Here is a 22,500-nt window from a genome sequence, read left to right as displayed (position 1 = left end):
TGTCAACTGACAAAGTAGTTGCAGAGAAAATGTCAAAGTTTACCACGGACACACACACACACACAGACAACTGAACACCGGGTTAAAACATAGATTCACTTTGTTTACACAAGTGAGTCAAAAAAGTAACGCATATTCCATTTCGGTTATAAACGGTAAATAATTCAATAAATAAACATTCTCTCTCTCTCTCTCTACACACGCACGCACCCAGTTTTATGCTTGGCTTCTGTATGTACATTCGAGTCAATAATTTATATACAAATATGATTTTACAGACGCAATGTTGATAACCGACTGTGGAGTACATGCGCTTAATTAAACAATTAAGTGACTGCGCCAAATAATATAATAATAGCCTATACAAAACAACAACAACAACAGAACCAATACTCTCCCCTACTCCACTCGACTCCCCCCCCCCCCCCCAACCCCCCACAAAAAACAACAACAAAAAACCCCAACCCAACAATAATGATACTCATAATAATCCTAAAAAATATCAAAGACATAATAAACAAATAGATGAATAAAATGAAATAAGAAATAAACAGAACAAATGGAGGGAAAGAAAACTCTACGTAGCCGAGACGTTGGCCATCGTGTCGTAGACATTATCGATGACGCGAGGCTCTTGACTGATGCAGTGACGCAACGAGTGGTACTCCACCACCTCCCCCTCCTCCCCCACCCCGCCCCCAACTCCACCGCCAACGCCTCCGAAGGTTCCAGCAGGCCCCACGTGGTCGTAGATAACAGGTTCGGGCCTCGGCTCCACCACCAGACCTTGCGTGGCCGAGGGCCCGTGGTTCAGAGTCCCGTAGTCACTCCCACCGCCTGTCCCTCCTCCACGAGCCACGGAGGCGCCACCCGCTCTCGTCTCCCCCAGGGTGGTATAGTGGTTGGAAAACGCTGTCTCCGTTTCGATTGGCTGTTGCTCTACCCCACGTGACTGGGAAAAGCTCGTCGTCTCGTGATGGCGCGAAGAAGGGGAGGTGGTGGAGGAGGAGGAGGTGGGGGCATCGTTGTTGACGGCGACGATGCAGAATTCTTCACCGGCGTGGAAGGGCGGCGTCACCTCGGAGTAATAGTTGGCGGAGCAGATTCCGCCCACAGGATGGAGCGGGATATCGTTCTGACGTGGGTTACCGGCACTGCTGCTCGCCTGGCAGGCCGCGGGGTCTTCTCCCACAGGGAGGGCGTTGTCGCTGCATCCTTTCCTTCTGTGGAGTTCAACATTCATAGCACGTGTTACGGGCGCGATAGCCGAGTGGTTAAAAGCGTTGGACCTTCAATCTGAGGGTCCCGGGATCGAATCTCGGTAACGGCACCTGGTGGGTAAAAGGTGGAGATTTTTCCTATCTCCCAGGTCAACATATGTGAAGACCTGCTTGTGCCTGAACCCCCTTCGTGTGTATATGCAAGCAGAAGATCAAATACGCACGTTAAAGATCCTGTAATCCATGTCAGCGTTCGGTGGGTTATGGAAACAAGAACATGCCCAGCATGCACACCCCCGAAAACAAACAACTAATTTTTGACTCACTTGTGTAAACAAAGTGAGTATGTTTTAACCCGGTGTTTGGTTGTCTGTGTGTCCGTGTTAAACTTTAACATTTTCTCTGCAACTACTTTGTCAGTTGACACCAAATTTGGCATAAAAATAGGAAAAAGTCAGTTCTTTCCAGTCATCTTGTTTAAAACAATATTGCACCTCTAGGATGGGCACCAGGAAATAAAGAATGAAGCCTAATTATATGCAAACTGCATTTACTGTTATATTTATATTTTTTGTATTCTCTAAACTTGGCACTTTGATCTGATATTCTGACCCAACAACTAGAGCAGTCATTATTATCATTTTTTTGTTCAAACAGGAACTTCTTTTGCTAAGCATGGAAGTTTTATTTATTTTGCAAACGTTTTTGGTGCAGATAGTAAAAACGGGAAATTACTCTGTAATGCTAGGGGAGTTAATTTGCTTTAAACTGATCTTTCTCATTAATTTTGAAATTATACTAAATACATAAAAAGCTTGGATTTTATAAAAAAAAGTGTCACAAGTGAGTCTTGAAGGCCTTGCCTCTCTTGTTTTTCTTTGTTTTACATTATTAAAACATATGCTGGGGGGCAGGGGTGCGGAGGGGGTGATTAAAAACAAAAATGAAATCGGGAGACTGCGGGTTGGGGTTGTTCTTCTATTAACACACACCGCTCACACACACACACACACACACACACACACAGGAGATAAAATAAGGAAATGCAGACTCGTGAACCAAAAAATAACAAGGAAGAGAGGATGGAGGGAAAGAGAGGCTGAAGAAATGAGGGCACAGAACAAAGAAAGAGAGGCTGAAGAAATGAGGGCACAGAGCAAAGAAAGAGAGGCTGAAGAAATGAGGGCACAGAACAAAGAAAGAGAGGCTGAAGAAATGAGGGCACAGAGCAAAGAAAGAGAGGCTGAAGAAATGAGGGCACAGAGCAAAGAAAGAGGCTGAAGAAATGAGGGCACAGAACAAAGAAAGAGAGGCTGAAGAAATGAGGGCACAGAGCAAAGAAAGAGAGGCTGAAGAAATGAGGGAACAGAGCAAAGAAAGAGAGGCTGAAGAAATGAGGGCACAGAGCAAAGAAAGAAAGAGGCTAAAGAAATGAGGGCACAGAGCAAAGAAAGAGAGGCTGAAGAAATGAGGGCACAGAGCAAAGAAAGAGAGGCTGAAGAAATGAGGGCACAGAGCAAAGAAAGAGGTTGATGAAATGAAAGAGGCTGAAGAAATGAGGGCACAGAGCAAAGAAAGAAAGAGAGGCTGAAGAAATGAGGGCACAGAGCAAAGAAAGAAAGAGAGGCTGAAGAAATGAGGGCACAGAGCAAAGAAAGAAAGAGAGGCTGAAGAAATGAGGGCACAGAGCAAAGAAAGAGAGGCTGATGAAATGAAAGAGAGGCTGATGAAATGAGGGCACAGAGCAAAGAAAGAAAGAGGCTGAAGAAATGAGGGCACAGAGCAAAGAAAGAAAGAGAGGCTGAAGAAATGAGGGCACAGAACAAAGAAAGAGAGGCTGATGAAATGAGGGCACAGAGCAAAGAAAGAGAGGCTGAAGAAATGAGGGCACAGAGCAAAGAAAGAGAGGCTGATGAAATGAGGGCACAGAGCAAAGAAAGAAAGAGGCTGAAGAAATGAGGGCACAGAGCAAAGAAAGAGAGGCTGAAGAAATGAGGGCACAGAGCAAAGAAAGAAAGAGAGGCTGAAGAAATGAGGGCACAGAGCAAAGAAAGAAAGAGAGGCTGATGAAATGAGGGCACAGAGCAAAGAAAGAGAGGCTGAAGAAATGAGGGCACAGAGCAAAGAAAGAGAGAGAGGCTGAAGAAATGAGGGCACAGAGCAAAGAAAGAGAGGCTGAAGAAATGAGGGCATAGAACAAAGAAAGAGAGGCTGAAGAAATGAGGGCATAGAGCAAAGAAAGAGAGGCTGAAGAAATGAGGGCACAGAGCAAAGAAAGAGAGGCTGAAGAAATGAGGGCACAGAGCAAAGAAAGAAAGAGAGGCTGAAGAAATGAGGGCACAGAGCAAAGAAAGAAAGAGAGGCTGAAGAAATGAGGGCACAGAGCAAAGAAAGAGAGGCTGAAGAAATGAGGGCACAGAGCAAAGAAAGAAAGAGGTTGAAGAAATGAGGGCACAGAGCAAAGAGAGGCTGAAGAAATGAGGGCACAGAGCAAAGAAAGAGAGGCTGAAGAAATGAGGGCACAGAGCAAAGAAAGAAAGAGAGGCTAAAGAAATGAGGGCACAGAGCAAAGAAAGAGAGGCTGAAGAAATGAGGGCACAGAGCAAAGAAAGAGAGGCTGAAGAAATGAGGGCACAGAGCAAAGAAAGAAAGAGAGGCTAAAGAAATGAGGGCACAGAACAAAGAAAGAGAGGCTGATGAAATGAGGGCACAGAGCAAAGAAAGAGGCTGAAGAAATGAGGGCACAGAGCAAAGAAAGAGAGGCTAAAGAAATGAGGGCACAGAGCAAAGAAAGAGAGGCTGAAGAAATGAGGGCACAGAGCACAGAGAGGCTGAAGAAATGAGGGCACAGAGCAAAGAAAGAAAGAGAGGCTGAAGAAATGAGAGCACAGAACAAAGAAAGAGAGGCTGAAGAAATGAGGGCACAGAGCAAAGAAAGAAAGAGAGGCTGACGAAATGAGGGCACAGAGCAAAGAAAGAAAGAGAGGCTGAAGAAATGAGGGCACAGAGCAAAGAAAGAAAGAGGCTAAAGAAATGAGGGCACAGAACAAAGAAAGAGAGGCTGAAGAAATGAGGGCACAGAGCAAAGAAAGAGGCTGAAGAAATGAGGGCACAGAGCAAAGAAAGAGAGGCTGAAGAAACGAGGGCACAGAGCAAAGAGAGGCTAAAGAAATGAGGGCACAGAACAAAGAAAGAGAGGCTGAAGAAATGAGGGCACAGAGCAAAGAAAGAGGCTGAAGAAATGAGGGCACAGAGCAAAGAAAGAGAGGCTGAAGAAATGAGGGAACAGAGCAAAGAAAGAGAGGCTGATGAAATGAGGGCACAGAGCAAAGAAAGAAAGAGAGGCTAAAGAAATGAGGGCACAGAGCAAAGAAAGAAAGAGAGGATGATGAAATGAGGGCACAGAGCAAAGAAAGAAAGAGGCTAAAGAAATGAGGGCACAGAGCAAAGAAAGAAAGAGGCTAAAGAAATGAGGGCACAGAGCAAAGAAAGAAAGAGGCTAAAGAAATGAGGGCACAGAGCAAAGAAAGAGAGGCTGAAGAAACGAGGGCACAGAGCAATGAAAGAGAGACTGAAGAAATGAGGGCACAGAGCAAAGAAAGAAAGAGAGGCTGAAGAAATGAGGGCACAGAGCAAAGAAAGAGAGGCTGAAGAAATGAGGGCATAGAACAAAGAAAGAGGCTGAAGAAATGAGGGCACAGAACAAAGAAAGAGAGGCTGAAGAAATGAGGGAACAGAGCAAAGAAAGAGAGAGAGGCTGATGAAATGAAAGAGAGGCTGATGAAATGAAAGAGAGGCTGAAGAAATGAGGGCGCAGAGCAAAGAAAGAAAGGCTAAAGAAATGAGGGCATAGAACAAAGAAAGAGAGGCTGAAGAAATGAGGGCATAGAACAAAGAAAGAGAGGCTTAAGAAATGAGGGCACAGAGCAAAGAAAGAGAGGCTGAAGAAATGAGGGCGCAGAGCAAAGAAAGAGAGAGAGGCTGAAGAAATGAGGGCACAGAGCAAAGAAAGAGAGGCTGAAGAAATGAGGGCACAGAGCAAAGAAAGAGAGGCTAAAGAAATGAGGGCACAGAGCAAAGAAAGAGAGGCTGAAGAAATGAGGGCACAGAGCAAAGAGAGGCTGAAGAAATGAGGGCACAGAGCAAAGAAAGAAAGAGAGGCTGAAGAAATGAGAGCACAGAACAAAGAAAGAGAGGCTGAAGAAATGAGGGCACAGAGCAAAGAAAGAAAGAGAGGCTGAAGAAACGAGGGCACAGAGCAAAGAAAGAGAGGCTAAAGAAATGAGGGCACAGAGCAAAGAAAGAGAGGCTGAAGAAATGAGGGCACAGAGCAAAGAAAGAGGCTGAAGAAATGAGGGCACAGAGCAAAGAAAGAGAGGCTGAAGAAATGAGGGCACAGAGCAAAGAAAGAGAGGCTGATGAAATGAGGGCACAGAGCAAAGAAAGAAAGAGAGGCTAAAGAAATGAGGGCACAGAGCAAAGAAAGAAAGAGAGGCTGATGAAATGAGGGCACAGAGCAAAGAAAGAAAGAGGCTAAAGAAATGAGGGCACAGAGCAAAGAAAGAAAGAGGCTAAAGAAATGAGGGCATAGAGCAAAGAAAGAGAGGCTGAAGAAATGAGGGCACAGAGCAAAGAAAGAAAGAGAGGCTGAAGAAATGAGGGCACAGAGCAAAGAAAGAAAGAGAGGCTGAAGAAATGAGGGCACAGAGCAAAGAAAGAGAGGCTGATGAAATGAGGGCACAGAGCAAAGAAAGAAAGAGGTTGAAGAAATGAGGGCACAGAGCAAAGAGAGGCTGAAGAAATGAGGGCACAGAGCAAAGAAAGAGAGGCTGAAGAAATGAGGGCACAGAGCAAAGAAAGAAAGAGAGGCTAAAGAAATGAGGGCACAGAGCAAAGAAAGAGAGGCTGAAGAAATGAGGGCACAGAGCAAAGAAAGAGAGGCTGAAGAAATGAGGGCACAGAGCAAAGAAAGAGAGGCTGAAGAAATGAGGGCACAGAGCAAAGAAAGAAAGAGAGGCTGAAGAAATGAGGGCATAGAACAAAGAAAGAGAGGCTGATGAAATGAGGGCACAGAGCAAAGAAAGAGGCTGAAGAAATGAGGGCACAGAGCAAAGAAAGAGAGGCTAAAGAAATGAGGGCACAGAGCAAAGAAAGAGAGGCTGAAGAAATGAGGGCACAGAGCACAGAGAGGCTGAAGAAATGAGGGCACAGAGCAAAGAAAGAAAGAGAGGCTGAAGAAATGAGGGCATAGAACAAAGAAAGAGAGGCCGAAGAAATGAGGGAACAGAGCAAAGAAAGAGGCTGACGAAATGAGGGCATAGAACAAAGAAAGAAAGAGAGGCTGAAGAAATGAGGGCACAGAGCAAAGAAAGAAAGAGGCTGAAGAAATGAGGGCACAGAGCAAAGAAAGAGAGGCTGATGAAATGAGGGCACAGAGCAAAGAAAGAGAGGCTAAAGAAATGAGGGCACAGAGCAAAGAAAGAAAGAGAGGCTAAAGAAATGAGGGCACAGAGCAAAGAAAGAGAGGCTAAAGAAATGAGGGCACAGAGCAAAGAAAGAGAGGCTGAAGAAATGAGGGCACAGAGCAAAGAAAGAGGCTGAAGAAATGAGGGCACAGAGCAAAGAAAGAGAGGCTGAAGAAACGAGGGCACAGAGCAAAGAGAGGCTAAAGAAATGAGGGCACAGAACAAAGAAAGAGAGGCTGAAGAAATGAGGGCACAGAGCAAAGAAAGAGGATGAAGAAATGAGGGCACAGAGCAAAGAAAGAGAGGCTGAAGAAATGAGGGAACAGAGCAAAGAAAGAGAGGCTGATGAAATGAGGGCACAGAGCAAAGAAAGAAAGAGAGGCTAAAGAAATGAGGGCACAGAGCAAAGAAAGAAAGAGAGGATGATGAAATGAGGGCACAGAGCAAAGAAAGAAAGAGGCTAAAGAAATGAGGGCACAGAGCAAAGAAAGAAAGAGGCTAAAGAAATGAGGGCACAGAGCAAAGAAAGAAAGAGGCTAAAGAAATGAGGGCACAGAGCAAAGAAAGAGAGGCTGAAGAAACGAGGGCACAGAGCAATGAAAGAGAGACTGAAGAAATGAGGGCACAGAGCAAAGAAAGAAAGAGAGGCTGAAGAAATGAGGGCACAGAGCAAAGAAAGAGAGGCTGAAGAAATGAGGGCATAGAACAAAGAAAGAGGCTGAAGAAATGAGGGCACAGAACAAAGAAAGAGAGGCTGAAGAAATGAGGGAACAGAGCAAAGAAAGAGAGAGAGGCTGATGAAATGAAAGAGAGGCTGATGAAATGAAAGAGAGGCTGAAGAAATGAGGGCGCAGAGCAAAGAAAGAAAGGCTAAAGAAATGAGGGCATAGAACAAAGAAAGAGAGGCTGAAGAAATGAGGGCATAGAACAAAGAAAGAGAGGCTTAAGAAATGAGGGCACAGAGCAAAGAAAGAGAGGCTGAAGAAATGAGGGCGCAGAGCAAAGAAAGAGAGAGAGGCTGAAGAAATGAGGGCACAGAGCAAAGAAAGAGAGGCTGAAGAAATGAGGGCACAGAGCAAAGAAAGAGAGGCTAAAGAAATGAGGGCACAGAGCAAAGAAAGAGAGGCTGAAGAAATGAGGGCACAGAGCAAAGAGAGGCTGAAGAAATGAGGGCACAGAGCAAAGAAAGAAAGAGAGGCTGAAGAAATGAGAGCACAGAACAAAGAAAGAGAGGCTGAAGAAATGAGGGCACAGAGCAAAGAAAGAAAGAGAGGCTGAAGAAACGAGGGCACAGAGCAAAGAAAGAGAGGCTAAAGAAATGAGGGCACAGAACAAAGAAAGAGAGGCTGAAGAAATGAGGGCACAGAGCAAAGAAAGAGGCTGAAGAAATGAGGGCACAGAGCAAAGAAAGAGAGGCTGAAGAAATGAGGGAACAGAGCAAAGAAAGAGAGGCTGATGAAATGAGGGCACAGAGCAAAGAAAGAAAGAGAGGCTAAAGAAATGAGGGCACAGAGCAAAGAAAGAAAGAGAGGCTGATGAAATGAGGGCACAGAGCAAAGAAAGAAAGAGGCTAAAGAAATGAGGGCACAGAGCAAAGAAAGAAAGAGGCTAAAGAAATGAGGGCACAGAGCAAAGAAAGAGAGGCTGAAGAAACGAGGGCACAGAGCAAAGAAAGAGAGGCTGATGAAATGAAAGAGAGACTGAAGAAATGAGGGCACAGAGCAAAGAAAGAAAGAGAGGCTGATGAAATGAAAGAGAGGCTGATGAAATGAAAGAGAGGCTGAAGAAATGAGGGCGCAGAGCAAAGAAAGAGAGGCTGAAGAAATGAGGGCATAGAACAAAGAAAGAGGCTGAAGAAATGAGGGCACAGAACAAAGAAAGAGAGGCTGAAGAAATGAGGGAACAGAGCAAAGAAAGAGAGAGAGGCTGATGAAATGAAAGAGAGGCTGATGAAATGAAAGAGAGGCTGAAGAAATGAGGGCGCAGAGCAAAGAAAGAAAGGCTAAAGAAATGAGGGCATAGAACAAAGAAAGAGAGGCTGAAGAAATGAGGGCATAGAACAAAGAAAGAGAGGCTGAAGAAATGAGGGCACAGAGCAAAGAAAGAGAGGCTGAAGAAATGAGGGCGCAGAGCAAAGAAAGAGAGAGAGGCTGAAGAAATGAGGGCACAGAGCAAAGAAAGAGAGGCTAAAGAAATGAGGGCACAGAGCAAAGAAAGAGAGGCTGAAGAAATGAGGGCACAGAGCAAAGAGAGGCTGAAGAAATGAGGGCACAGAGCAAAGAAAGAAAGAGAGGCTGAAGAAATGAGAGCACAGAACAAAGAAAGAGAGGCTGAAGAAATGAGGGCACAGAGCAAAGAAAGAAAGAGAGGCTGACGAAATGAGGGCACAGAGCAAAGAAAGAAAGAGAGGCTGAAGAAATGAGGGCACAGAGCAAAGAAAGAAAGAGGCTAAAGAAATGAGGGCACAGAACAAAGAAAGAGAGGCTGAAGAAATGAGGGCACAGAGCAAAGAAAGAGGCTGAAGAAATGAGGGCACAGAGCAAAGAAAGAGAGGCTGAAGAAATGAGGGAACAGAGCAAAGAAAGAGAGGCTGAAGAAATGAGGGAACAGAGCAAAGAAAGAGAGGCTGATGAAATGAGGGCACAGAGCAAAGAAAGAAAGAGAGGCTAAAGAAATGAGGGCACAGAGCAAAGAAAGAAAGAGAGGCTGATGAAATGAGGGCACAGAGCAAAGAAAGAAAGAGGCTAAAGAAATGAGGGCACAGAGCAAAGAAAGAAAGAGGCTAAAGAAATGAGGGCACAGAGCAAAGAAAGAAAGAGGCTAAAGAAATGAGGGCACAGAGCAAAGAAAGAGAGGCTGAAGAAACGAGGGCACAGAGCAAAGAAAGAGAGGCTGATGAAATGAAAGAAGAAAGAGAGGCTGAAGAAATGAGGGCATAGAACAAAGAAAGAGGCTGAAGAAATGAGGGCACAGAACAAAGAAAGAGAGGCTGAAGAAATGAGGGAACAGAGGAAAGAAAGAGAGAGAGGCTGATGAAATGAAAGAGAGGCTGATGAAATGAAAGAGAGGCTGAAGAAATGAGGGCGCAGAGCAAAGAAAGAAAGGCTAAAGAAATGAGGGCATAGAACAAAGAAAGAGAGGCTGAAGAAATGAGGGCATAGAACAAAGAAAGAGAGGCTGAAGAAATGAGGGCACAGAGCAAAGAAAGAGAGGCTGAAGAAATGAGGGCGCAGAGCAAAGAAAGAGAGAGAGGCTGAAGAAATGAGGGCACAGAGCAAAGAAAGAGAGGCTGAAGAAATGAGGGCACAGAGCAAAGAAAGAGAGGCTAAAGAAATGAGGGCACAGAGCAAAGAAAGAGAGGCTGAAGAAATGAGGGCACAGAGCAAAGAGAGGCTGAAGAAATGAGGGCACAGAGCAAAGAAAGAAAGAGAGGCTGAAGAAATGAGGGCACAGAGCAAAGAAAGAAAGAGAGGCTGAAGAAATGAGGGCACAGAGCAAAGAAAGAAAGAGGCTAAAGAAATGAGGGCACAGAACAAAGAAAGAGAGGCTGAAGAAATGAGGGCACAGAGCAAAGAAAGAGGCTGAAGAAATGAGGGCACAGAGCAAAGAAAGAGAGGCTGATGAAATGAGGGCACAGAGCAAAGAAAGACAGGCTAAAGAAATGATGGCACAGAGCAAAGAAAGAAAGAGAGGCTAAAGAAATGAGGGCACAGAGCAAAGAAAGAGAGGCTAAAGAAATGAGGGCACAGAACAAAGAAAGAGAGGCTGAAGAAATGAGGGCACAGAGCAAAGAAAGAGGCTGAAGAAATGAAGGCACAGAGCAAAGAAAGAGAGGCTGATGAAACGAGGGCACAGAGCAAAGAAAGAGAGGCTAAAGAAATGAGGGCACAGAACAAAGAAAGAGAGGCTGAAGAAATGAGGGCACAGAGCAAAGAAAGAGGCTGAAGAAATGAGGGCACAGAGCAAAGAAAGAGAGGCTGAAGAAATGAGGGAACAGAGCAAAGAAAGAGAGGCTGATGAAATGAGGGCACAGAGCAAAGAAAGAAAGAGAGGCTAAAGAAATGAGGGCACAGAGCAAAGAAAGAAAGAGAGGCTGATGAAATGAGGGCACAGAGCAAAGAAAGAAAGAGGCTAAAGAAATGAGGGCACAGAGCAAAGAAAGAAAGAGGCTAAAGAAATGAGGGCACAGAGCAAAGAAAGAAAGAGGCTAAAGAAATGAGGGCACAGAGCAAAGAAAGAGAGGCTGAAGAAACGAGGGCACAGAGCAAAGAAAGAGAGGCTGATGAAATGAAAGAGAGACTGAAGAAATGAGGGCACAGAGCAAAGAAAGAAAGAGAGGCTGAAGAAATGAGGGCACAGAGCAAAGAAAGAGAGGCTGAAGAAATGAGGGCATAGAACAAAGAAAGAGGCTGAAGAAATGAGGGCACAGAACAAAGAAAGAGAGGCTGAAGAAATGAGGGAACAGAGCAAAGAAAGAGAGAGAGGCTGATGAAATGAAAGAGAGGCTGATGAAATGAAAGAGGCTGAAGAAATGAGGGCGCAGAGCAAAGAAAGAAAGGCTAAAGAAATGAGGGCATAGAACACAGAAAGAGAGGCTGAAGAAATGAGGGCATAGAACAAAGAAAGAGAGGCTGAAGAAATGAGGGCACAGAGCAAAGAAAGAGAGGCTGAAGAAATGAGGGCGCAGAGCAAAGAGAGAGAGGCTGAAGAAATGAGGGCACAGAGCAAAGAAAGAGAGGCTGAAGAAATGAGGGCACAGAGCAAAGAAAGAAAGAGAGGCTGATGAAATGAGGGCACAGAGCAAAGAAAGAGAGGCTGAAGAAATGAGGGCACAGAGCAAAGAAAGAGGCAAAGAAACAAAGAACGGGAAGAAATGGAACAGCAACAACAAAGAACCCCCCCTTCCCCCCAAAAAAAAAACCGAAGAGAGACATACCGCTGGAGATATCTGAGGAGACCTTACCTTCCGCTGTGCGGGTGAACGTGTTGAATTCGTCGTCGTCGTCGTCTACACTTGGCCACGATGATGATGATGACGACGGTCAGCAGCAACACCATCGCCCCCGCCACTGCTGCATAGGTCACCAGATGCCCGGGTTTATCTGCACAGTTTGTTTCAGTTTCTTCAGGAGGCCTCATGCCGTTCGGACGAATCTATCACACGCTGCACCACATCTGCTGAGCAGAACCTTTGGCTGTGTGGCTTGTTCAGGATTTAACTCACTAAGTACGGCCACTCTCTTCTCCTCTACACAGACCCCTCGGATGTCCAGTGGGTGTCTCAATGACCCAACCTTTAGCTTCCGTCGTCAGAATTGTGGTATTCTTTGTCAACATTCACCTCTTCAGTATAAGAGCCTTCCGCTTGCAATATTTTGATGATGGTAATTGGGGTGAAACGCTGTTAACGTCGTCTCTTTCGCCGTTCGTATGGAGAGAGTTAAGAGGCTATGCCAGTCTTGAATAAAAGCTAATTTGTGTTTGCACATTTCTTCTGTCTTTGCTGCTGTGTGCACATGTCAAATGATCGGTGTAAGGACAGGCCCGGCGCTTCCTTTTTTTTTTTTTTGAGGAAGTGTTTGGGTTTGTTCCAATGTACCTATTATTTACCTGTGTGCTTGCTGAATCGGTAGCGTAAGCAGCACTGACTTGAAGTTGCGTACCTTGTGAATGGAGAGAGTTACCACTCTTTACTATTTGCAAGGCAGATGCCTAACAAACAGCACAACCCAACGCGCTTAGTCAGGCCTTGAGTGCGTGCATACATATTTGAGTGCCTACCAGTGGATTTCTTCTAGAGAATTTCTTTGCCCGAGGACAACATTCTCGTTGCCAAGGGTTCTTTTCCAGTGCGCCAAGCGCGTTTATCGTTTCATCCGATTGACCAGACGCTCAGTCTGACTTTCCAGTCCAACTTGGGAGAAAGGGATTCGAACCCAGACCCTCACAGACTCCTGACGAGCGTCTGGACCACTCTGTCACTTTCCCCCTTATCTGCACCACAGTGGGTTAACTCTCTCCATACGAACGGCGAAAGAGACGACGTTAACAGCGTTTCACCCCAGTTACCATCATCAAAATATTGCAAGCGGAAGGCTCTTGTACTGAAGAGGTGAATGTTGACAAAGAATACCACAATTCTGACGACCGGAAGCTAAAGGTTGGGTCATTCAGACACCCACTGGACATCCGAGGGGTCTGTGTAGAGGAGAAGAGAGGACTGGCCGTACTGAGTGGGTTAATGAAAATAAATTTGATGAACATTCATTGGAGACAAGACAGGAATTCTTTCACGGCTCACGTGTGCTTCCTGATGGTCTGATTAAAAAACAGCAAGAATGAATGAACCGAAACTGGGCGGGGAAAGTTCCAGGGTGTGGCCGGGACTTGGGGATCAGTGGTGGGGGTGGGGCGAGGGTATCGGTGCTTGCATTATATATATATATATATATATCGATCCCGTTTACGTCTGTGCTCCCCATCTGTAACGAGTGTTCATCAAACTGAGACAGATGACAGAAACTATTCTTGTCTAGGTGTCAAATGTTTTCTGTATAACACAGGACTACTGCTGTTTTTTTTAATATATGTATATCTATATCTATATATAAAATTTATATATATATTAATAAACTACAATATTGCCAAATCCCCACCCCCTCTTTCTCTCTTAATAACACGTTCTCTGTATGACACAATACAAACAGTATACCCTCTCTCTCTCCCTCTGTGTGTGTGTGTGTGTGTGTGTGTGCGTGTATGTGTGTGGGTGTGCGTGCGTGCGTGTATGTGTGTGTGTGTGTGCGTGCGTGTGTGTGTGTGTACCACAAAGACCCTCAGACTGACAGGCAGTGGAGGAGACAACGGGTTTTCCCGGAGACGAGGTGTGCAGAGGGGGACTCCCCGAAGTGAGGGGCCGCCACAGGCGTGGCTCCACTGTCGCTCCGCACGACACCTCCATCCTCTGTCCTGGGTTTGTACACACCAAACACGATGATGGTGATGATGGTGATGGCGATGATGATGATGATGATGATGATGGATACTTATGTAGCAATCTGCTCCAGATGCTTTCAGTTCAAAAACGCATGATATTATGCCGACATACCACATTACATCAGTCAAATTTATATACACACACCCGCGCGCGCGCGCACACACACACACACACCTCTCTCATATATACATATATATATATATATATATATATATATATATATATATATATATTCATAAACAAACTATACACACATAAACAATCCATACATACATACAAACATACGTTCAAACACGTAAAATCATATACATACCCCCAACACACACCTCACCACACACACACACAAACACCCACCCCACCCCACCCCACCCCTGCACACACACACACACACACAGACTGGCACACATGTGACACACAGGAACAGACACGCAAACACAGACACAGTCACACACAGACACACACACACACACACAGACACACACACACGCACACACACACACACACACGTGACACAGACACACACACACTGCTCCTCACAAACCTTGCAGGTCCACCCATAGCCGTCCGAACGTGACGGCGTGCATCCGATGGAAGGTGAGGGAGAAAGAAGAGCTCTCTCTCCCCTTCAGCTGCCACTGCACGGGCGTCGCCCTTCTTTCCACCTCCCACTGCCGCTCCGGGGACGCGAACAGCACGCTGGGGCCACCAGGCTCTTCCGTCGTGGAGTTACACCCATCCGGATCGGGGACCTTTTAAATGGTTTGATCAAACGGTGAGTTTATCAACAAGGTAAAGTTAAGAGACATTGTAAACACATAGAGCAGCAAGAAGCTGACCTTTTGGTTTATAATCAAACGTGATTTTATCATCAAAGTTAAAGTTAAGAGACATTGTAATCACGTAGACGGCACTACAAGAACTTGAAGCTGACCTTTTGGTTTATAATCAAACGTGATTTTATCATCAAGGTTAAGTCAGGACATTGTAATCACATAGAGCAACAACAAGTTGACATTTGGGATTGATTAAACGTGATTTTATCATCAAGGTTAAGTCAGGACATTGTAATCACATAGAGCAACAAGTTGACATTTGGGATTGATTAAACGTGATTTCATTATCAAGGTTAAGTCAGGACATTGTAATCAAATAGAACAACAAGCTGACATTTGGGATTGATTACACGTGATTTCATTATCAAGGTTAAGTCAGGACATTGTAATCACATAGAGCAACAACAAGCTGACATTTGGGATTGATTACACGTGATTTTATCATCAAGGTTAAGTCAGGACATTGTAATCACATAGAGCAACAACAAGCTGACATTTGGGATTGATTACACATGATTTTATTATCAAGGTTAAGTAATCACATAGAACAACAACAAATCGAACGTTATGGTTGTGCTCGCGGCAGTGAACAACTCAGTGATGCACCCGTTGAGTTTCAGTTTCAGTAGCTCAGTCAAGGAGGCGTCACTGCGTTCGGACAAATCCATATAGGCTACACCACATGCATATGCCAAGCAGATGCCTGACCAGCCGCGTAACCCAATGCGCTTAGTCATGTCTCGAGAAAAAAAAGTAAATAGATAATGATAAATAATAGATAAATACCTGTTGAACAAACGTAACATAACGTGCACTGAGCACCATGAAACACGATGTCAGTCCGGCAGTGGATTATAAACAGAAACAAACATCTAAATTGACAATCTGAAAAAGAACAAACAAACATACAAGATCCGCCCCCCCCCCCCACCCCCCCCCCCCCGCACGCGTGTGTGTGTGTGTGTGTTTGTGTGTGTGTGTGTGTGTGTGTTTGTGTTTGTTTGTGTGTGTGTGTGTGTGTTTGTGTTTGTTTGTGTGTGTGTGTGTGTTTGTGTTTGTTTGTGTGTGTGTGTGTGTGTGTGTGTGTTTATCTGTCATCATTATCTATCATCTTAATCTATCAATATCTATTATCTTATCTGTCATCATTATTGTTAGTCATATTATTCATTATTCATATTGTTCTTTTAAATATTATTACTATCATTTTTAATTTTTATATTATTATCTATCACCTTTATTCAGCTGTTCATTTACATAATTATTTATCCATGAAATTTGTTTTATTTTTCTTTATTCTTCTTCTTCTTCTGCGTTCACTTGTATGCACACGAGTGGGCTTTTACGTGTATGACCGTTTTTACCCCGCCATGTAGGCAGCCATACTCCGTTTTCGGGGGTGTGCATGCTGGGTATGTTCTTGTTTCCATAACCCACCGAACGCTGACATGGATTACAGGATCTTTAACGTGCGTATTTGATCTTCTGCTTTCATATACACACGAAGGGGGTTCAGGCACTAGCAGGTCTGCACGTATGTTGACCTGGGAGATCGTAAAAATCTCCACCCTTTACCCACCAGGCGCCGTCACCGTGATTCGAACCCGAGACCCTCAGATTGGCAGTCCAACGCTTTAACCACTCGGCTATTGCGCCCGTCTATTTTTCTTTATATATCTTAGTTCTCCTCAAGGCCTGACTAAGCTCGTAACGAGGTTACGCTGCTGGTCAGGCATCTGCTTAGCAGACGGATAAGGTGTAGCGGTATTATCAATGGAGGTGTCCGAACTCCGGCAGTGACGCCTCCTTGAGCAACTGAACTGAACTGTAAGCATACAATCACAAGCAGAAAACCCAAACTGCTCAGCTGTCAGCCAATACAGAACCTTTACGTCATCCGTTACGTCATCCTTCCCGTCATCCCCCTCGCGGCCCCACTCCTGGAAGAGGTTCAGCGCCCGGATGTGAAGCGTGACGTGCCCTTGTGACGTCAGAGGCCAGATGTTGCACTGACAGGTGACGTCACAGTCGCCGGCGTGACGTGAGTAGTTGAAGAGCAGAGAGGTGGAGTTGGCCGAGGTGGTGTTGGAGCAGGGGTTGAGGAAAGGGCCTGGGGCGACACACACACACACACACACACACACACCACACACACACACACACCACACACACACACACACCACACACACACACCACACACACACACACACACACACAGGTCAGCAATGCCTTCATTGGTATGGTCTCTTTTCATTGTCTTTAAAATTTTATTATTTTTCTATCCACTGTTGGTTGGTGAGTGAGCTGATTTCTGTTCACCACTTTTGCTGTACTGACTGGTAAAAGCAACATACCTACTGTAATGCAGGTGGCGCTTAACGGCCTATTGTCTGACGCCTTTGATGTCAAGGACTGACCACAATACTTACCATCCAGGCAATGATAAGACATCTCAAACTCCTTACTTACCATCCAGGCAATGATAAGACATCTCAGACTCCTTACTTACCATCCAGGCAATGACAAGACATCTCAGACTCCTTACTTACCATCCAGGCAATAATAAGACATCTTACAACATACCCATCATCTAGGCAATAATCAGACATCTTAAAACATACCCATCATCTAGGCAATAATAAGACATCTTAAAACATACCCATCATCTAGGCAATGCTAAGACATCTTAAAACATACCCATCATCCAGGCAATAATAAGACATCTTAAAACATACGCACCACCCAGACAATACTAAGACATCTTAAAAAATACTCACCACCCAGGCAATGATAAGACATCTTAAAACATACGCACCACCCAGACAAAACTAAGACATCTTAAAACATACGCACCACCCAGACAATACTAAGACATCTTAAAACATACTCACCTTCCAGGCAATAATAAGACAACTCAAACTCCCTGTCCACCCCGGCCTTAGTGACGTCACACCACTCCAGCCGATTCTCGCAATGACGGTAGACCTTGATGACGTCCTCTGACGTCATCCTCTGTGTGGGGGTCAGGTAGTAGGCGGTCCTGATGACCAGCGTGGCGTTGGGGGTCTCGCAGGACACGACTCTGCTGTCCTCTGTCGTGGAGGGGTGGGTGCCATTGGGGACGGTCGTCTTGGCCGTTCTCAGCTGAGTACGACAGTGAGCACCTGCGAGAGAGGGAGATATTATTGACTCACTTGTGTAAACAAAGTGAGTATGTTTTAACCCAGTGTTCGGTTGTCTCTCTGTGTGTGTGTGTGTGTGTGTGTGTCCGTGTGTCTGTGTCTCCGTGGTAAACTTTAACATTGACATTTTCTCTGCAAATACTTTGTCAGTTGACACCAAATTGGGCATAAAAATAGGAAAAATTCAGTTCTTTCCAGTCATCTTGTTTAAAACAATATTGCGCCTCTGGGATGGGCACAAAAAAAATAAAAAAAGAAGCCTAATTATATGCAAACTGCATTTACTGTTATATTTATATTTTTTGTATTCTCTAAACTTGGCACTTTGACCTCTTATTCTGACACAACAACAAGAGGAGTCATTATTATCATTTTTTGTTCAAACAGGAACTTCTTTTGCTAAGCATGGAATTTTTATTTATTTTGCAAACGTTTTGGTGCAGATAGTAAAAAAGGGAAATTACTCTGTAATTAATGCTAGGGGAGTTAATTTATCACAAGTGAGTCTTGAAGGCCTTGCCTCTCTTGTTTTCATATTTGTGTTTAATGTATGAAACAGCAAACAAGTACTGGTCGTAACTGGTAACCAGTGCTATCATCATGGGGGAGGAGTTTTGTTCCCGTCACTGACGGGCGCAATAGCCGAGTGGTTAAAGCGTTGGACTTTCAATCTGAGGGTCCCGGGTTCGAATCACGGTGACGGCGCCTGGTGGGTAAAGGGTGGAGATTTTTACGATCTACCAGGTCAACATATGTGCAGACCTGCTTAGTGCCTGAACCCCCTTCGTGTGTATATGCAAGCAGAAGATCAAATACGCACGTTAAAGATCCTGTAATCCATGTCAGCGTTCGGTGGGTTATGGAAACAAGAACATACCCAGCATGCACACCCCCGAAAACGGAGTATGGCTGCCTACATGGCGGGGTAAAAACGGTCATACACGTAAAAGCCCACTCGTGCGCATACGAGTGAACGCAGAAGAAGTTCCCGTCACAGATATTGGTGATTGTAGACATTTTTTGTAAAAGTATTGATTTTCACATTTGAGTATTATCGGCTAGGGGAGGGGGATGAATGGTGAGTTTGGGGGGAAACCAGGTATATGCAGGGTGGAGTTTGAAATGGAATTATCTAAACACAATTACAGAACATTTCTGAATGCACTTCTTAAAAGAGAAGTCGTTAATCTGACAAGCGAAACAAATGATAATGAATTCAAAAAGTCAAAAACAGTCAACGTTTCCAGTCACTTGAGACGACACTGTCATCAAGACTGTGTCTCATTAGTTCAGTAAAGGTGGCTTTTTTTTTATGTATACACTATCAAACAACAGATAAGTATCGTTTGTAACCAATACCAGTGTTAATCAAGACTGCTTTTTACGGTTCAGTAGCGGTTTTTTGTGTGTTTATTTTTATCTCCTTAATGTAAATTCGTACTGTTTGTAATACCACTGTCATTCAAGTCTGAATTTTAGCTAAATCATAATGGTTCGATGAAATATTTAAAGATATCACTGTAATGTAATGTAATGTAATGTAATGCAATACCATGTGCTGCTGTATGATGTTGTGTGATTCGTGTTATGTCATTCACATAAACTAAATTGATTGATTAACCCCCCCACCCCCACCCCCACAAAAACCAATATATATATATATATATATATCTCACGATAAAAAAAAAAAGAAAAAAGAAAAAAAAAGAAAAAAGAAAAAAAAGAGTAGGCTTTGTCATCTCACCTGTCAGCAAGAGTACAGAACTGAACAGCAACACGAACATTTTGAATGGCGACCTGTTGACAAATCCGCGTCCTGTCGGAAAATATAACATGTAAAAAGAGCTGTCATCACCCTATTACGTCTCATATATATATATATATCTATCTATATATATCTATATATATATCTATATATATATATCTATATATATATATATATATATATATATATATATATATATACAGAGAGAGAGAGAGAGAGAGAGAGAGCAAGAACAAGAACAAGAACAAATGTTTTAATTGCGTATAGGCCTGTGACCCGTTGCAAACATAATATACATAAAGAAACCTACACAAGGCGCACAAATAAGTAGATAAATAACAGACAGATAAACAAATAAATGAATAAATAAATGTATAAATAAATCTTTCATCCTCACTGTATCAGTTTGAGATCATCCTTGTGAGAAGAAACTTGAATAAGGCAATGGCAAAACATAATTAATCATTTTCGTACCTTAACTAGTTGTTGGTAGTGATTCATGATTCATTATGTCTCTGCGCTTTAAAGCCAGAAAGAAAAAAAAAAGAAACTTTGAAAGATTTAGTTTACTGTCGGGTCCACCATTCAAAATACTTGCACATCGCTGATCTCCAGTAAAGTATGAGGTGGAACTATTTATACAATATTTCAACCTAAGGTCACTGTAGTTTGGGCATTATAGAGAGAGAGAGCAAGAGAGAGAGAGAGAGAGGGGGGGGGAGGAGGGGGAGAGAGCAAGGTAGAGAGAGAGGAGAGAGAGAGAGTAAGAGAAATGAGAGTGAGAGAGAGTCAAGACAGACAGACACAGTGACACACACACACACAGAGAGAGAGAGAGAGAGAGAGAGAGAGAGAGAGAGAGAGAGAGGGGGGGGGGTGGAGGAGGGGGAGAGAGCAAGGTAGAGAGAGAGGAGAGAGAGAGAGAGACTGAGAGAGAGTCAAGACAGACAGACACAGTGACACACACACAGAGAGGAGAGAGAGAGAGAGAGAGAGCGGAGAGAGAGAGCGGGGAGAGAGAGAGAAAGAGACAGAGACAGAGATAGAAACAGACAGACAGACACAGTGAGACACACACAGAGGAGAGAGAGACAGAGACAGCGACAGAGAGGGAGGGAGAGAGAGAGAGCTAGACAGACACACACAGAGGAGAGAGAGAGGGAGTGGGAGGGAGAGAGAGAGAGTCAGACAGACACTGTGACATATACACAGAGGAGTGTGTGTGTGTGTGTGTGTGAGAGAGAGAGAGAGAGAGAGAGAGAGAGAGAGAGAGTCAGACAGACAGACACAGAGACAGAAACAGAGACAGACAGAGGGTGAAGCAGAGACAGAGAAATCCACCACACAGCAGCCTAACAGGAGACCAGGAACAAGACGACTCCAGTGGCACTTCATCACACTTGCTGAGCGAGGAAGTAAACAACAATGACAACACACACACACACACACACACAACACACGCGCGCGCGCACATCAACCACACACACACACACACACACGCACATCAACCACACACACACACACACACATCAACAAACACACACACACGCGCGCGCACATCAATCACACACACACACACACACATCAACCACACACACGCATGCACACACACACACACACTTGCGCGCGCGCATACGTCCGGACGTACGAACACGCGCGAGCACAAAATACAAAAGACATTCACATACACACGTGCGCGCGTTAGGGACAATCACAACTACAATACAAACACACACACACACATCAACCACACACACACACATGCATACACACACGCACACACACACACACACACACACAACCACACACACACACACACACACAGCACCACACACACACGCACACACACACACACGCACACACACAACCACCGCACACACACACACAAAAACAAAACAACACACATCACACACCCTCACCACTCACACACACCACACACAACACACATATCCACACAAAAAAAGACAACAAAAACGAAAACGACAGCACCACACACACACAACGCGAACGAACCATGCAACACACACATACACACACACACACCAGCGCGCGACAATCAAAACCACACACACACCACATCCAAATCACATCAAACACAACACACAACAACACGAAAACGACACACACAAAACATACACACACTGGCGCGTAACGTAGTAGTACGTACGAAAATCGCGAGCACAAAATACAAAAGACATTTCACTACACACGTGCGCGCGTTGGACAACACATCCAATAACAAAAAAACCACAAAACGGCACACAAATATAAAAAATAACAGACAATACAACAAAAAATAAAAAGACACAATAACACTGCGCGTTTGAATCACATCAAAAAACACATCAACCACATCAACACAACAATCAACCACACAACACACACACACACACACGCCACACACACAAACACGCGCACACACACACACACACACACACCAACACAAAACACACCGCGCGCGCGCACCATCAACCACACACACACACACACACATGCACCACACACACCCACGCACACAAACACACACACACGCGCGCGCCACATCAACCACACACACACACACACACACACACACACGCACATCAACCACACACATGCACATCAACCACACACACACACCCACACAACGCACACAACACACACAAACATACACACACTTGCGCGCGCCTATACGTACGTACGTACGTTCGAACAATCGCGAGCACAAAATACAAAAGACATTCACATACACACGCGCGCGCGTTTGGGACTATCACAACTACATACACAAACACACACACATCAACCACACACACACACACACACACACACGCGCGCACATCAACCACAACATACACACACGCGCACACACACATACACACACAAACATACCAACACCTGGCGCGCGCGCATACGTACATACGTACGTACGAAGAACAACGAGACAACAAACACAAAGACACACATACACACACGGGCGCGCGTTTGGAACACAACAACGGACAAAAACAAAAAGCACAACACACGCAGCAGACACACACACACACACACACACAACA

General features: G+C 44.6%; 1 protein-coding gene across 2 annotated transcripts; it reads right to left on the bottom strand.

The window, feature by feature from the left end:
- Positions 1-458: 458 nt before the first annotated feature.
- LOC143283448 (uncharacterized) lies at positions 459-19,510 on the bottom strand. 2 transcript variants are annotated; one of them, XM_076589684.1, is made up of 7 exons: positions 19,442-19,510; positions 17,407-17,679; positions 16,402-16,625; positions 14,224-14,431; positions 13,532-13,654; positions 11,649-11,787; positions 459-1,223 (listed from the first exon to the last, which is right to left on the bottom strand). In XM_076589684.1, the coding sequence occupies exons 1-7, from the start codon at positions 19,479-19,481 to the stop codon at positions 578-580; spliced, it is 1,653 nt and encodes a 550-aa protein (XP_076445799.1). In that variant the 5' UTR covers positions 19,482-19,510; the 3' UTR covers positions 459-577. The 2 variants fall into 2 exon arrangements, with proteins under 2 accessions (XP_076445799.1, XP_076445800.1); XM_076589685.1 differs by having other exon boundaries at positions 459-1,220.
- Between the last annotated feature and the right edge of the window lie 2,990 nt (positions 19,511-22,500).

The sequence above is a fragment of the Babylonia areolata genome, chromosome 6 (assembly GCF_041734735.1).
Source record: "Babylonia areolata isolate BAREFJ2019XMU chromosome 6, ASM4173473v1, whole genome shotgun sequence".
In the NCBI taxonomy this organism is placed as follows: Eukaryota; Metazoa; Mollusca; class Gastropoda; order Neogastropoda; family Buccinidae; genus Babylonia; species Babylonia areolata.
Note: the sequence above shows the minus strand (reverse complement) of the source record. Positions and strands in the feature narration are given on the sequence as shown.

Bases quoted from the DNA above. Each gene is read 5' to 3' on its own strand.
- LOC143283448 (XM_076589684.1), bottom strand. From the start codon at position 19,481: ATGTTCGTGTTGCTGTTCAGTTCTGTACTCTTGCTGACAG. The intron at 17,680-19,441 runs GTGAGATGACAA...CCTCTCTCGCAG, and splicing joins TTCTGTACTCTTGCTGACAG to GTGCTCACTGTCGTACTCAG. The intron at 16,626-17,406 runs GTGAGTATGTTT...GTGTCGCCCCAG, and splicing joins GTCTTATTATTGCCTGGAAG to GCCCTTTCCTCAACCCCTGC.